Source organism: Solanum pennellii, chromosome 8 (assembly GCF_001406875.1).
Source record: "Solanum pennellii chromosome 8, SPENNV200".
Lineage (NCBI taxonomy): Eukaryota > Viridiplantae > Streptophyta > Magnoliopsida > Solanales > Solanaceae > Solanum > Solanum pennellii.
Window position 1 is genome coordinate 63,743,719 of NC_028644.1, and position 16,953 is coordinate 63,760,671.

At 35.7% G+C, this 16,953-nt stretch overlaps 2 protein-coding genes and 1 long non-coding RNA gene across 3 annotated transcripts; 2 read left to right on the forward strand and 1 right to left on the reverse strand.

The window, feature by feature from the left end:
* Positions 1-1,583: 1,583 nt before the first annotated feature.
* LOC107028822 (arabinosyltransferase XEG113) lies at positions 1,584-12,336 on the forward strand. Its single transcript, XM_015230032.2, has 13 exons — positions 1,584-2,094; positions 4,340-4,636; positions 4,740-4,945; positions 6,220-6,325; positions 7,761-8,017; positions 8,203-8,338; positions 9,142-9,236; positions 9,331-9,384; positions 9,712-9,825; positions 11,102-11,200; positions 11,285-11,401; positions 11,795-11,881; positions 11,996-12,336. The coding sequence occupies exons 1-13, from the start codon at positions 1,923-1,925 to the stop codon at positions 12,161-12,163; spliced, it is 1,908 nt and encodes a 635-aa protein (XP_015085518.1). The 5' UTR covers positions 1,584-1,922; the 3' UTR covers positions 12,164-12,336.
* A 488-nt stretch (positions 12,337-12,824) lies between these two features.
* On the forward strand, positions 12,825-15,632 carry LOC107027326 (pentatricopeptide repeat-containing protein At4g19220, mitochondrial). The gene has a single exon (XM_015228501.2). It carries the CDS (start codon positions 12,825-12,827, stop codon positions 15,630-15,632), a length of 2,808 nt encoding a protein of 935 aa, XP_015083987.1.
* A 471-nt stretch (positions 15,633-16,103) lies between these two features.
* On the reverse strand, positions 16,104-16,720 carry LOC114078371. Its single transcript, XR_003580008.1, has 2 exons — positions 16,571-16,720; positions 16,104-16,352 (listed from the first exon to the last, which is right to left on the reverse strand). It is a non-coding gene; the product is annotated as an uncharacterized LOC114078371 (long non-coding RNA).
* Between the last annotated feature and the right edge of the window lie 233 nt (positions 16,721-16,953).

A 16,953-nucleotide genomic window follows, 5' to 3' on the forward strand; every position in this document is an offset into this window, starting at 1 on the left:
TGTTGTAAATCCATTGTGTATGTGGATGATCCATTAGAGTTATCCAACAATTAATTGGATTCATGTATTAGTGTTTCCAATGTGATAAGATATCAAGGTGATATGAACCTTGATGATAACTATGTAAATTTCAAGGTGACCTTTGACTATGATATCTCAACACTATAAATAGAGATATCATTCACCATTGTATGATATACTTGAATAAGAAAATTATCTCCTCTATCTTATAGTTCTTGTCTTTTTCTTCTTATATTCTGAGCTTTCTTTACAATACTTTTGATCTTATAATTGTTAAGATATGAAAAGTAAAAATAAAAAAATTAACACATTTTTTAAAAGAAAAACTAAAATAAAAGAACATATAAGTGAAATAAATTAAATTAAGAAAAAACATTTTCTTTTCCAATTTTTCATCTGGTATAAGATATCTATATTAAAACACGACTAAGTTTAGATTTATATTAAAAAATTTCATATTAAAAATAAAACGCTCCTTAGCAAAGATAAAAAAACATCTACTTATACAAGTCCTTGACTACTCTTCCAAAAGGATTAGTAGGTTACTATAATTTCATAGTTTTCTTCATTTATAACACACCAAATGGCTTTTGCTCTCTTTTTTACTTCTTAATTTATATAATGTTATTTGAGCTGATTATGAAATTTAAGAAGCTTTTTTTTTTAAAAAAAATTTATGATCTAAAATATATCGTATAATTGACATATTGATATTGATATGATTATTAATTATTTCATAAAATAACAATACAGACATTTTAAAATTATATTACTACAATTAAATAGAAAAAATATACCATTATGTTTTCGGTCCTTTTTTTTTTTTTTTTTTTGGTTTTTCATCCCGTGTTATATCAGAGTACAACTAAACTTAGATTCACATAGGGGCTCCAGAAAGTCTCACACTAGAGGTAAAATGCTCTTTAAAAAAGGCGATTTCGTATCCAAGAAGACTCAAACTAGAGACCTCACTAAATCGGAGAGGCTTCGGGAAATCTCACATTGGAGGTAAAGTGCTCCCTGACAAAGACAGTTCCATACCCAAGGGATTCAAATCCTCTCTCGCCTCTCTTCTCTCTTATACATATACATATACATATACATATACATATACAATCATATGATAGATATACAAAAACAATTCACTTCTCTCCACTCTGTGCGCTCTCCTCTCTCCACCCCATTCCAATCCCGCTTGCCTCTCCTCCCTTTAACATGTACAAATCGTAATTGATACGAAATCTAATTAAATTATTTTTAGTGGCTATTTGCGAAACTTTCCCCATCCCATGTCATACCCACATTAGATTTCGATTAAGTTTGTGTTCGCGTCGAAGCTTCAAAAAATCTCACATCAGAAGTAAAACGCCCTTCAACAACTGTATATTCAAAAAGACTTAAATTAAAAACATCACTAAATCGGAGGGGGGGGGGGGGGGAGGGGCTCCGACTCACATTGAAGGTAAAGTATTTCCTAACAAAAATTATTTCATAACTAAAAAAAATCAAACCCAAAATATAAAAACGAATAATTACTTACCATTCCACGAAAATTTGTTTATTTCTTTTGTACCATATGAGTATCTATTATCTATTATAGAAAAAGATGACCACCGATCCAAATATTACTACTCCACTAGAGCAGCACGATTTCTACTTAATCCAATAATTTACTACTTAATTCATCAATCAAATTTATACTAATCTCTATTCACAGATTCCGATTTCAGACAGCTTTGATGGCGGTTGACTTTTCGCCACCTTTGATGGCTGCTATACACTACTAAATCCACTAGTTCAAACCCCAACAAACAAACTCACAAAATATAGTTGATTCCTCTGTTTTCTCATCTGGGTTTTCAAGAATGGAATAGATTAGAAGGATTTAGGGGTGAAAAAAGATGGCTTGGGAGAACCCATTTAAGGAAATGGCGAATTCCAAGCCATTGTTCTTGACGATCTATGCTACTGTCTTGATCGGAATTGTTTTCTCTTCGGTTTATGTCTTTTCAGCTATTTACTCTTCTCCGAATTCCACCTTTTCCCTTTCCATTGCTCCTTCCGCTTCTTCAGGTACCCATTTCTTATTTCACTTTATCCTTTTTCTATAAAGTTCTCATTTTTGTGGTTCATTGACCATGAAGAGGAGCATGAGTCACGAGTTCGAGAAATGTAGGATAAGACTGTATACAGTAGACCCTTCGGTCCGGACCTTGCGCTTGATGCACGGGGCTGCCCCTTCCCCTCCCCCCCCCCTCTTTTTTTTTTTCAGTAGTGGTTCATTGACTTTGTTAATTAACTGTTTTTTCTCTTGAGAATGACGATTACCTTCTATGTTATAAGATTCTGAGGTTTACGGATATGCTGCATTTGGGTTTTTAACCATACTTGGCTGATTGTGAATGTATATAGGGGTGTACTGGAGTGTCTAGATAGAAAAAAAAGTTTGCAATTTTTTACTTACTTTTCAATCTAGTAATCATATATGTGATTTGTTTATACGCCTGTTATGTCTTGGGAAAAGAGAGTGTTTTTTTGTAGTTTCTCCTCAATCATTCATCAGTGATTGTTCAGAAACTTCGTTAACATTGAATAGGTTTAAATCTTATGAAATCACTAGAATAATTTCAAGGTTCGAAATCTGGTTTCACTGAGTCGAATACAGTAAGAACCTGTTTAGGAGAGTTAGTTGTCTTAAAGCCGTGAAGTGGATAGTTCATGTTGTTAAGAAGCCTCAAAAGTTCAGAGGATGTCAGTTAAAGGATGGAAAACGAATGGTTTCTTTGCAGAGTTTTATGGCACACGGGAGTACATTCTCCTTCCCTGGTTTGTCTTCTTTGTATGAAGATAGTTAGGGAAGGTAGAATGTTGAAGAGAACTAGTCCTTTGAGGATTCTAATATCTTGAAGTGCGATAGCAAATTGTTTGCATTTGTGGAGCGGAATATGAAGAAATAAAAAGGAAGAAGTGGATGCAATGTCGGATCGACTAATGGAACATCGTGGCTATGAAATTTATAGGAAGGAGAACATGTTATCTTGGATAGACTTTTGTATCCAAGCAGCATTTGGTGCTTAAATTTGAGCTTTGTGGAGACTGATTTATGTCACTGTTTCATAAAGAGTATAGTGGGTTGGTTCATTTTTTCCACCTATCTTAACTTGGATTTGGCTTTTCTATCATACTAGATGGACTTGCGCATGAGCAATGCAAACATTGAGGTCGCAGTCTGACTTATCAGTTTGACTTTTAACACTTTTTGGTTCTTATAATGGGAGGGGGAGTGCAAGGAGAGAGAAAGTAACTGATTTATTTTCCATAGGTGAAGTATTGATGATTACTTGTGGTTTTTGTATGTCTGGAAGGGAAGATAAGTAATATACATCCTCCTTTCTTTTAGCTCTGGACAGATTATAGAAGCTGAGGTGGAAGGGTACTCAACCTTCTTACTTTTACTTCCTTAGCATAGGAGGATGTGACTTGCATTTGCTACTTTTACTTCCATTCCCCAGCTCTTTTACTTTCTTAGCATAGGAGGAAGTGACCTGCACCTGCTACTTCTACTTCCATTCCCCAACTCTTCCTCCTTTTCACCCTTACCAAATATGGCTTTAGCGTGCCGATAGTTTTTATTAGTTTCCAGGTACTAAATTTTTATTGTATAAATGATGCATGAGTTCTTGGATACAGACTTACGAAATCATTCATTTGGAACCCTTAATAGATGCATGCACTGAGAGAGTTACCAGCAATGTATTTCATAAAATTTGTATATACATTTGGAGCCTATTGGTTTGAGTAATATTTTTTTTTACCTCTCCCTGGAGCTCCCACCCTTTTTTTCTCCCTTGGTTACTCGAACCCACAACCTAAGTGTTGGAGGTGAGGGGTGCTTACCATCCGAGCAACTCGCTCTTGTACTTTATAGTAGTTTGGCTTGCTTTGGATTGCGGTTCTCTAGCGCTGATTGTTGTCCAGCCATCATCCGCATCTTTACAGCGGTGCTAGAATGCTTGCCCATTTGATTAACTTTGAAGTATATTCTTAGAGTTTATAGGACCAGTTACCTCCAGTCATATGACTCAGGTTTCTGGAGAATCATTCTCTCCAGAAGCCAACAAGAGATAAAGAGCACCTCAAATGCCTAAATGCTGCTTTTGCCTTCAATTTATCTTCTGTCAACATTTGTGTATTTCGTCTGTGTAACATATGTTTTAAACGATTTTAATTTATATTTCCTTCTCCTTTCTCTCCTTTGCCTATTTTTAGTTCTTTATACTGTACACAAGAAAATCAAATCAATGCATTTCTGTTGCAGATGAAAAAGCAGAACCTTCAGTTCAAGCATCAAACTTTTCTCATCGACAAGTAGATGATGTTTCAATCCCAGTGAAACCCCAGCTTCAAAGAAAATTATTGAAGCCAATTTGGAAAGTTCCCCCAGCGGGTTCAAAGATGCCAGATTTAGAAACCTTCAAATTATCAAAAGAACTGGTGCAGGAAAGAGTTACAGACAATATTGTAATTGTGACCTTTGGTAACTATGCTTTCATGGATTTTATCTTGACGTGGGTTAAACATTTGACAGATATGGGTGTTGAGAACCTTCTAGTCGGTAAGTGATACATATATTTGTCTTTTACTAAGTCTTGTTTTTGTTGGCATAGAGGGTCATTTTATTTGAATACTGTAAAAACCATGAAGTTTGAAATTGTCAGGTGCTATGGACACAAAGCTATTAGAGGCACTTTATTGGAAAGGAGTGCCAGCTTTTGATATGGGTAGCCATATGAGCACTGTAGATGTTGGATGGGGTTCACCAACGTTTCACAAAATGGGGAGAGAGAAAGTCGTACTCATAGATTCTATCTTACCTTATGGCTTTGAACTCCTAATGTGTGATACCGATATGGTGTGGTTAAAGGTATGATTTGTCTATCTACTCCTTGTCTTTTGAAACCAGCTGATCTTTTAGAATTTCTGGCGATTGATTACAAATTTAAGATTCTTTATGGCTAGGTCATTGGTGTGGTTAATGGTAATATTTTCTTATCTACTAACCCGTCTTTCGGAAACTAGCTGATATTTGAGAATTTCTGGATTATTGAAACTGTGGGTCTTATTATGATTTGCTAATTGGTTAAGTTGGTGGTTTTAGAGTACTTTAGTTTGAAGATTTCAAGGTAGGTGAATGAAAGAGAGAATATTTTTGGGTTCAAAATGACAGGATTTCATTCTTTCCCTTGTCTTGCAAAGACCAGGAGTGGGACAAGAAGCAAAAAAAGAAGTAAAAGAGTTGATCTGAATGTCATTAGGCGAGACATGAACATCACATTGCGTCAGGCACCATATGAAATCAAGAGAAAACCTAATATTCACGAAGATTAATTGATAATACTCTACCATAATATATCAATGAAAGAAATAAAATCTCCACTATTTAATTGGAAAAGAACACGGATACTTTTGAATGTACCACCTTTCCATTATTGTATGAAGATTGGAGCAGATCAGTTCGAAAGAACTCATCCGTATTTTAGTTGTAAGTCTATTAACCCTCCAGATGAAGTACGAATATCTAAAACATTGAACACTACAAAGCTTTGTAAATGCGGACAAATTATCTCTATCATCTAGTTGATTCATAACTTGGTAAAGCTAGGCTAGAGCAGACAAGCTGCAATAGGAACAGCCGCTGATGCAGGAGGCATGCACAAGAAAAAGCGAATATCTTGTCTTGGCTGTTCCTATATGAATATAGAATTACATGCAAGTATATTGATTCTTTGCTTGTTAGTGCTTTATTGGTGGCATGTCTAGCACTTCTCCAGTTAACATGGATGCTGGTTTAATGTGGTGTCAGGGGATAATTTGGAATTTCTGGGTCCACGTACCAGAACCTTTATTAACTGTGGAATTCAACTGTCTACTACTTATCCTTAAAAATGTTAATGTCTCTTTATTTTTTCGTTCACAAATTTCTGAAGTGTTCTCCTATTGCTACATCCTTTCATATTTTCTTGCTGTTAAGTTGTTGACTGCATAGTCACTATCTATCTCTAGGTGCTTTAGGGGATTCTTGTTTCACGTTCTTTTTCTTTTTATTTTTTGTATTCTTGGTAAGTATAATTCTTGTGTTGCTTATCGCCATCTTGCTAATTCTAATGCCAAATTCTGCATGCTATGTTCAACGAACAGAACCCTCTTCCTTATATAGCACGTTTCCCTGAAGCAGATGTATTGACCTCCACCGATCAAGTTGTACCAACAGTTACCGATGACAGGTTGGACCTGTGGCAACAAGGTAATACTTTTATGGAAACAAAGCTTTTCACAGTTTGAATCACCATCTAACTTCAGATTATTCTTTTGTCATCCTTTAATATCAGTGGCTTCTATATTTGTTATATAGGAGGTAGGGTTTGTTACAAGAATTTGCTCTTGGCTTAATTAGATTTTAGGTTTGATGGAACTTGCTTATCACGTGGGTTTTACTTGTGATGGAGAACAGCTGTGTTCTATTCTTGTCTTAGGTGTGATCTTACTTAATGTCCAGACCTTCTCCTCTTCACTGCTATTATATTTGAATGAAATCTGAAGCACGTGTATTTTAAAGCAGATTATTAGTATTTGATTCATATCTTATTAGCTGTGAAAGATAAGTGTTCGAGCGCAAGTGACGTTGCATTCGATACTGTTCGCTGGCAAAATGAGCAGCAGCATGCTTCCTTTTTAATAATTGTTGTGGAAGATGTTGCTTTTGCTTTTGATATCGAGTGAAATTCACAGTCCTATTCATTAAATGATAGGGTGTTTATAGGTACTTGGTCTTGCTGAGTGCAAATAGTCACTTGAAATCTGAATGTATTCTGACTTCTGTTGATCTTTGGATCTTCCAAGGCTCCACTGTGAAACTTTGACATGTCTTATGCTCCACTTTATTCATCACATCTTATAAGGCTCCACTGTGAATCTCTGAGATGTCTTATGCTCCACTTTATCCATCACAACATACTCATAATGATCAATATGCACAAGAAATTATAGTTGCCTGAGATGCTTATATTAATTTGTTTGTTTTCAAGTTGTGTCTTTGAGATTCTAGAAAACTACTATCATGTGTATTTTGATGGGATTTCAACCATCTTTAAATTCAACGACATGCCAAGATTATAGTTCTAAGATGGTTCCCTAAATCTTGAAGGTGAAGGATATAAGCTTTAATGGGCTTGAAGAAATTTGTTGAGGACTCGGGGAGATGCATACCCTTATTGTCAATCTTGATTTTTGTATACACATTTAAAGAAGGACTACAATTTCTCTATAAGCATTTTTTGGGAGGTCTTGTCGTCCTCCTACTTCATGCTCTCTTTTTGTCTTTCTTCTATCCTGTGAATTTATTTATTTGTCTGTTTGGAAGTCTACTGATGGGCTGAGCCATATGCATGGAGTTAGAGAATTGTACTCCTTCCTAATACATATTAGAGGATTGAACTCCTACGTAAAAAATCTTAGTATGTTTAACATCAGGTTTTAAATGATCTCTGCAGTTTGCAGATACGTCACTTCTCCTGAGCACATCATGGTTACTGTTATAGTTGATGGGTCATTAAATTGTCATTAGCTGTTTTATATATCTGTAGTTTGCGGACCTATTGGTTTTCTCTTATTCGTTGAGCATTAGGACATCTTCATCAGTCATTTTGTTAAATAAGAACTTTTATCTCTTCCTTGCATAGTTGGCGCTGCTTATAATATTGGAATCTTCCATTGGCGGGCTACTGAGTCCGCAAAGAAACTGGCCAGAGAATGGAAAGAAATGATTTTAGCTGACGACAAGATATGGGATCAGAATGGTTTCAATGAACTTGTGCGCAGACAGTTGGGACCTTCTGTTGATGATGACAGTGGGCTCGTCTATGCTTATGATGGAAATCTCAAACTTGGTCTTCTCCCGGCAAGTATTTTTTGCAGTGGGCATACCTATTTCGTCCAGGTAATTCCTCACTTTGGAGGTTTTGTTTCTTTTCTCAACTTTTGTCATCCTGATATCAAATTCCGGTTACTTGCTTGGTGAAAATGTTAGTCTTCCTTAATTTACCTCTGAACTAGCTAGATTACTCCTGAATTTTCACTGTAGTCACTTCAGAATGTTTTCTTATGCCCCTTTTGCTGTTGCAGGCTATGTTTCAACATCTAAGACTGGAGGCTTATGCTGTACATACAACATTCCAATATGCTGGAACAGAAGGAAAGCGTCACCGATTACGTGAAGGCATGGTGTTCTATGATCCACCCGAATACTATAATCCACCAGGTTTTTCCTGCTTTACCCTTATTAGCATTTTATTCTCCTTTTTTTATAAATAAAATAATATATTTTCACCAGTGGCTCAGCATTCACATTTTTCTTCTTTTCTAGTTTGCAAGTTGCAAGTCTCCCTCAGATATCTTTGTTTTGCTTTTGCATCTTCTATGCCTGCTCGTTGGACCTTCTAACTATTGTAACTTGAAGAAAAAGTGAAGTGGTCTACTTCCCACGTGGCTTCTATAGATACCATACGAATCAAACAACCACTTCAAGATGATGGAAGTTGTTAAAAATCATGAACCAACATAACTTTTTAGATGTTATCAGTCAGGACAGCTACAGTTATATCTCTTATACAACTATACCTCAATCCCAAGCAAGTTGTGGTCGGCTATGGATCCTCAGTTACCATGCTGCTCAATTAAGTTTTTAGACCCATATTATACTTTTTCAACTTTAGTAAAATACGATATATTTTGATGACATAACCGCTACTTCTTTTTATTTGTATGCAATATATGATCAAGAATCAGGATTTTATTGCCTTAGAAGGTTATACACTTTCCAATCTCAAAAAACAAAGCTTGGACAAATGAATTTCCATACAAATTTTACCCCTTAATGTTGAAAGGAATAATTGTGTCTTAAATTGTATTTAACTAGATGTCTAGATCAAGATCAGACTTTATCGGAAATATATCCTGCTTCGTAATAAATTTTACTAACAATGAATTTGGTGTAATTATTCCCTTTTTTTTTTGGAAATAATTAAGTATAGTTTGCTGTGTGTTAATTAATCCTTCATGCAGGAGGGCTTTTGACTTTTAAGCCGTCAATCCCCAAGAACTTGTTACTGGATGGAGAGCATACCATAGATACACACTTCACTCTTGTTAATTATCAGGTAAGCAGTAACCAATACCGTTGTACTGTTTATTTATTATTTGACAGACTTTCTTGCATTTTTTAAGTATACTTATTGGATTATTATTCTTTAGATGAAACAAATAAGGACTGCGCTTGCTGTTGCTTCAGTGCTGAATCGTACCTTGGTGAGATGCTACTCTGATAATTTATTTTTATCTTACATGCTTCATATATTTTGTGAACTCTGTATCGCCACCATGTATAGTGAGCTAGCTATAAGATGAGAAGATAAAAGATTGTCTTTTATATGGATACTTCACACTATAAATTAAAATATGTTAGCAACACTTCCTGCTCTTATGTGTAATAAGCATGGCAGAATCATATTTTAATTTTTAGATTCATTTTGATATGATCCAGAGTCCTTGTTCCTTTAACAATGTAAGCTGGTCAATTACCTTATTGTTACCCCAAAAGTACACCGTGATTTATGTTGTTCTTTGTGATTTTAGGTAATGCCGCCACTATGGTGCAGGTTGGATAGGTTGTGGTTTGGACATCCTGGTATTCTTCCGGGTTCTTTGACAAAGCCACCTTTTGTTTGTCCTCTGGATCATGTTTTTGAGGTACATATATGTATATATATATATTTTTTTAAAGTGATAATATTTGGATGTACTCACCCCATGAAACAAAATAAGTAACACGAAAAACTGTTCTATGCGATAGCCGATGAATTACTTTCGCATTTTTTTATGTATAGGATCACTCTGAGATGTGAATGTGGAGTTTTAATACCCGTGTCTTGATAATGTACTCAGTTTCTCTTTAGAACTATTTAAATTTCTATTGGTTCAATTTCATGGATACTGTAAAATAGTTTTGTCAGAGATTAGCAAATCATATCTTCTTTGACCAATACTTAGAATCTGCCAAATGGTAGAGTGTATTAGCAAAAATAGTGCATGTTTATTAACTCCGTGTATAAGTAATACCTTGTTTGGACTTTGGTACACTTTTTCATGCTATGTATAATTAATACTAGCATTAGTTGTACACTCTATTGTGTCTAGGTGTGTATTACTAATACAACATATTTCTAGGTATTAGTAATGCAAGGGGTTCAATGCATGCATTAACATGGTTAAAGACTCAATTACTCCTCAATTTTTTTTTACATCTTTTCCACCATAATTGTGAAGAATATCTTTGTAGATAAATATTTTTATGCAATGCATGCTACTTTTAATACACCAAACCAAACAATGCATAAGAAATAATCTATGTATTATTAATTCAAGCATTACTAATACACTTATTATTATTCTTATACACTTTACCAAACGACCCCTAAAGGTTAATGAAGGTTCATTGTGTTCTTATAACTCACTTGCTCTTTGGAGTGCACTTATTTGCATCCTAGTTCACTGTTCAGAAGTTATCAAATGGTCAAAGATGAGAGTTGAGACTGATGAATCTCCCTGCTGGTCAGTCTTGTCGTAGGCTCATTTAAGGAACACCTAAGCTTTGAAGCTCTGAAAATCTCAGGGGAGGTGCTTCGACTCGCTTAAGCTGCATCTTTAGTGTAGGCAAGGCACTAACATGTGCCTCAATGCATTTGAGTTACATCTTGAAACGAGCACTACTAAACATTGTTGGGGAAAACATTATGAATCAATCTGTTACTTTCATCGTGTCTCTTTTGTCTAAAGTCCATACTTCAACTGCGCTTTGCTTTTTTCTTGCGTCATATATGTTTTCTTCATCGTGTCTCTATTTTCTTACTTGAATTGTGCTTTGTGCTTAAAGTCCTAATGGTTTTGGAGTGGCTTTTAAAGTGATTCGCCTTTGACAACACTGCTGCTGCTTGGAGTTTCTCACCTTGATTTTCTATTTGTACAGATTAATGTGATGTTGAAGGAAATGGCAAATGAGGAATTTGGACCTGGGATCAATATCAGGGAGTACTCACTATTTGAAAATCCATCAATGCCGCAAGAGGTGTTGCATTAGTTTCATACCTTGTTTACATAAAAGCGTGCATCATATAATTCACAGATTAATACTCTCTGATTATTCTTTCAGGTTAAAGAGTCATGGCTTGATGTACATCTCTGCCAAGAAGGGTCACCGAGCTGTCAGGTTAACAGTACGAGTCAAAGTGGGGCTCTCAAACTTCCCAAACATAGTACAGAAGAAACGGTAATTCTGATTTTTCTCTTCCCTTTAATCTTTGACCGGACGAGCTCCATGGCTGCCAAATCAAGTACTATATCAGTGAAACATGCTTACTGGATATAACAAGAGTAAAAGCCATGAATTTCACCTGGTTTGGTGACTGCCAGCTTCGCCCGCCGAATGATTCAATTCTCACCTAGAATTTCCTGTCATGTTTCTTTGACTTCATCCCTCACTAGACTTCATAACACTCACATTCATTTGTACCCAGGAAATAAAATTTGGAGGGGTGGGACGGGGGTGTAGGACATAAATGGCAGAAACAGCAACGCAATGCTATTATCTTCTAAAACTTTGAGCTTTAATGAGCTCATTGTCATCTTATAAAGACGTTTCACTTAGTTTATTTATGAACAGTTGAAGACGGTATTCTCCAAGTTTAAGGATGTGAAAGTAATCCAGTTCTCAACAATGCAAGATGCCTTTGATCGATTTACTGACAAGGTAATATCCCCTCAGTCTACTCCCCCTTCCCGTAATTCTCTCCCTCTCATTCTTCTCTATGTATAGTTTTCCATGAACTAAAATGGAGAATAACGTGTTCTCAATTTGTATCAGACAAGGGAAGAACAATTCAGGAATCGTGTCAAGAGGTATGTAGGCATTTGGTGTTGTGTGGAAAATCACACACCAGGTCACATATACTATGATATGTATTGGGATGAGAAACCTGGCTGGAAAGCAGCTCCTCCTAACTCTACAGTAGACGATCATCCGCCTTGGTGAGGCCTTGGACTCCATTACCCTCAGAGAAGTGTGAAAAGAAATGCTCTATAACACCTTGCAATTCAAGAGGGATGTACCATTGTTTCATAGAGAAATGTACTTTTCAATCTATAGAGTTGGTATGAAGGATTAGTCCTCCATTAGAATAGAACATATATGCTTTTTTTTTTGTGTACAAGCAAAAAATTTTGATTGTTCCAACATTAAAGTACAAAATAATGAAGTGTATGCAGAGGGGTTTAGAGTTAAATTAACTGTTCAAAACCTTCATTTTCTACTTTTCCTGGAGAACAATTTTAGCATATTTATAGATGATTTAAAATGGAAAAGGGTTAAGAAAATGCTCAAAATTACTTTGTAAAATAGCAAGATGAAAATTAGTTCTACTCCAAAAAATATAATCTTCTATTAAATTTTTCACATTCAATAATCATCTTGTGGACACTTTACTGAAACTAACTCTCGGGTTGAACATATAGAATGCTTACCATTCGAGCAACTCTCTCTTGTCCTTGTGTATATACATAACATATGTAGACTTGTAGCACTTTTGTGATTTAGTTAGTGTTTACTCCAAATCAGTAAGACATATGACGTATTTTGGGCAAATTTTACCATTTTCACTTTCAAAAATGTGTTGAGAAACTGAAATGGGCATAACATGAAAAAGCTGTCCAAATATGGATATAAAGCTCTTTTTTTTTGCCCATCACTGTCCAACAAAATCTCTCAACATGTACCACCTTTGCACCTCTCCTCTCATACCCTGTTCCCCAAAGATAACTTCTTTATTACATATGGGAAAGCTCAAGTCAATGCTTACACTTCCCCTGCCACCCACCAATTGTTTGATAAAGTGTCACAAAGAAGAATTCAAGATTTCAAGAATGGCAAAGGGGATGAAATATTTGAACTTGTTAACATGGTTAAAGAAAATCCTGATATCTTAAGTGCTTCACAAGTACATGGCTTAGTGCTTAAAGTAGGCATGCTTGCTCATTTGCCCACTGTTACTACATTCCTCATTATCTACTCAAGAGCCAAGAATTTAAGCTCTTCATTGACCCTTTTTGCTGAAATTATCAACAAAGATGTGGTTACCTGGAATGCTATCATGACAGCATGTATAGAGAACAATTCTTTTGCATTTGCAGTGAATATCTTTGCTGAAATGGTGAATGGAGGAAAGCAGTTTGATTCTGCCACGCTTGTTATTGTCATTTCTGCATTATCTAACATGAGAGATTTCAGAAAGGGATTGGTTGTTCATTGTTTAGGTATGAAAATGGGAATGCTTTCGGATTCAATTTTGGGAAATGCTCTGATTGACTTTTATGCAAAGTGTAGTTATTTGAGCTCAGCGGAGTGTGTATTTATCGATATAGAATGTAAAGATGTTGTTTCCTGGAATTCAGTAATTAGTGGTTGTCTTTATAATGGTCATCCTGAGAAGTCTTTATTGTACTTTAGGCAGATGGCTAATTTGGAAAAGGGTGCTGATAGCGTGAGTCTCTCTTGTGCTATCGCTGCTTCTGCATGTTTAGATGAGTTTTATTGTGGTCATACTATTCATGGATGGGGTATAAAGCTAGGATATGAGGAGAGATGCCACCTTTCAGTGGCAAATTCCCTCATTTCATTGTATTCCCGATCTGGGGATACTGATGCTGCTGAATATATCTTTAATAAAATGGAGTATACGGATATAATAACATGGAATTCAATGATAAGTGGATTCGCTTTGAATGGAAAAATTACTGATGCATTTGATGCTCTTCATGAAATGCAGTTCATAAGGACCATAGAACTGGATGCTGTGACATTAATTTCCATTATCCCGCTAGTTGCAGAATTCATGCTATTGAGAGAAGGAAAAGCTACTCATGCCTTTGCCATCCATAGAGAGATGGGAGAAGAACTCTCCATGATGAATGCTCTCATGGATATGTATTTTAACTGCGGAAGGGTCAAGGACGCTGAGCAGCTTTTCTTAAATATGCCAAAGAAAGATATAGTTTCATGGAATACCATAATCTCTGGGTATTCCCAGAATGGCTGGTGTAGAGAAGCTCAGTCATTGCTTAAGAAGTTTCACAGTGGGAGCTCAGAATGCAGCCTGTCGACTCTCTTGGGTATTCTTCCTGCTTGTGATTCCCCCAACTTGATTCAATTTGGTAAGTTGATCCATTCGTGGGAGGTGAAGTTGGGATTTGTAAATAATACCATCTTAGTAAATTCGTTGATGTACATGTATACTTGTTCCGGTGATCTAGTAGCTTCTTTCAAATTGTTGGAGGAGATAGCTTATACTGCTGATGTGGATAGCTGGAATACTGTGATTTCAGGATGCACACAGAATGGCCACTTCTGGGAAGCTTTAAATGCTTTCAAGTTAATGAGACTCAAATCAAATATCATCCATGATACTATTACTCTAGTCAATATCATACCAGCCTTTGGAGATCTTGAATTGACATGTGAAGGAAAGTCAATTCATGCCTTAGCTTTAAAGACCTCAGCTGGTCAAGACATTCGTGTGCAGAATGCTCTTGTTACTATGTATGGAAAATTGAGTAACGTGAAAAGTGCAACAAAAGTGTTTGAACTTTGCTTTTATCATAACTTGTGCTCTTGGAACTGCATGATATCTGCTTTAGCTCAGAACAAAAATTCTAAAGAAGCAATAGAATTGTTCCGTTTGCTTGAGTTTAAACCAGACGAGATCACCATCGCTACCGTTCTTTCAGCTTGTCGGCAACTTGGAATTATTAGACATGGGAAACAGATCCATTCACACCTCATCAGATCTGGTTTTTACAAAAATGCTTTTGTATCAGCTGCTCTTGTGGATATGTATAGTAGCTGTGGCAGGTTAGACATTGCTCTTCAGGTATTCCAGAGTTCAGCCGAGAGATCTGTTGCAGCTTGGAATTCAATGATCTCTGCATATGGTTTCCACAGCAATGGTCAGAAAGCAATTGACATCTTTCATGAGATGATTAATTCGGGACTTACTCCGTCTAAAGTCACATTTATCAACTTATTAACAGCTTGCAGCCACACAGGGCTTGTTGACCAAGGCTTCTGGTATTACAATCATATGCTTGATGAGTTTGGAGTTCAACGTTCCACAGAGCATCATGTCTGCGTGGTTGATATGTTAGGCCGATCAGGGAGGCTGCACGAGGCATATAATTTTGTAAAAGAGCTTCCAATCCCACCTGATCCAGGAATCTGGGGTGCTTTGCTCAGTGCTTGCAATTATCATGGTGATCTTCAATTAGGGAAAGAAGTAGCAAGTCTACTGTTTTCGTTGGAACCTGAGAATGTCGGATATCATCTTGCATTATCCAACATATATGTTGCTACTGGAAGCTGGAAGGAAGCTGGAGAGTTGAGGGACATTGTTCATATAAAAGGGTTAAAGAAATCTGCTGCTTATAGTATTATTGATCTTTGCTCCAGCTGAAACCTCATGGTTTAGTGGAGCAAAACAGCTAACAGAGCATTTAGTTGAGTGTCTACAAGAAACTATCCAGCTCCTATTGGCCTTTGTTGCTGATAGAACCTGAGGTTCGTTTTCTTTTCTTCACCCCTCGTAGGTGCTCCCACCTTTTTGCTCCTTTGGTTACTCGAACCCATAACCCTAAATTCGGAGATGGAGGGTGCACCTACGAGGGGCAAATTTTTTTTTTCTTTTGATCCTTAACTATGCTTAATCGATAGATCCATTAGCAATCCTTTGGAGTTATTATCTGAATGTTATGTATCTCAAATACTTCGCGTGATTGCCTAAAGAAAATACATCTTTTGCACCCTCAACTTATCCTTGAATCTACTTTGCAATAACATAAATCTCAATATAATATAAGAACATTGAAGAAATGCATACTAAACAATTAAGATTAAAAATCTCATTTTCAATATTAATATTTGTATGAGGATCACAAAATATTCATATATATATATATATACTACTTTTTACAACTGGGATCCTGAGGATAAAGAGTGCATTTTTGGTTTACAAAAGATTGATCCTCGTCATCAGAAGACAAAAATTCTGGTGGTGGGAATAAGTTGCAACGTTGGCAGTAGCAAGTGTTGTGTGCACAAATTGGTGTCTCATTGTCTCTGCACCTAATATTGCAATTTACTGTTTCCTTACATGGTGTCACTGAAGGTGCATAACCTGTAAAATATAAACAAAATTTCATATCATAACATGTAAAAAATGAACTATACTAAAGCAACATCTAAATAAAGCTAGATGTATTTGTTCTTAATGTTATTTGCTTTTTCAATCGAGATGGAACAATACTTTGATTCCAAAAATAATCGAGATATATTATCTTCTGCTTCGATCGAAAAATTCAACTTTGTAATGGTAACAAAATATTTGAAACAAACCTTTGGAAAGGAGCAACAGTGTGAACACAAGGGTCAACTTAAATGAAATCATATTCATGTTTGGAGATGATACTTAGTGACAATATGAAATGAATATTGGAATATCAAAACCTTTTGCAGTTTATGTTATATATATATATAGGGAGAATTGAAGTCTATAACTTATGCTAGTCTTTAAATCAATCACTTTAAAAAAAAAAAATTCCTTATTAGGAAATGCATGTATATGTGGTACTTAAAGTTAAATTGGTGATAAATTTTTAAAAAATTTCCATATTAAGATATGTGCAATTGTGCATAATCTTTAAATAAGAGGATATCTATAGAAAAATGATTAATTATTGGTAGTGATAAATGAATGAATTCAATCGGATGGACAAATT

What these genes read in the sequence shown, in the direction of transcription:
- LOC107028822 (XM_015230032.2), top strand. Translation starts at nt 1,923, where the DNA reads ATGGCTTGGGAGAACCCATTTAAGGAAATGGCGAATTCCAAGCCATTG. An exon ending in TGTTGAGAACCTTCTAGTCG is followed by an intron (nt 4,637 to 4,739) that starts GTAAGTGATACA and finishes TGAAATTGTCAG; the next exon opens with GTGCTATGGACACAAAGCTA. An exon ending in TTGATCGATTTACTGACAAG is followed by an intron (nt 11,882 to 11,995) that starts GTAATATCCCCT and finishes AATTTGTATCAG; the next exon opens with ACAAGGGAAGAACAATTCAG.
- LOC107027326 (XM_015228501.2), top strand. Translation starts at nt 12,825, where the DNA reads ATGAAAAAGCTGTCCAAATATGGATATAAAGCTCTTTTTTTTTGCCCA.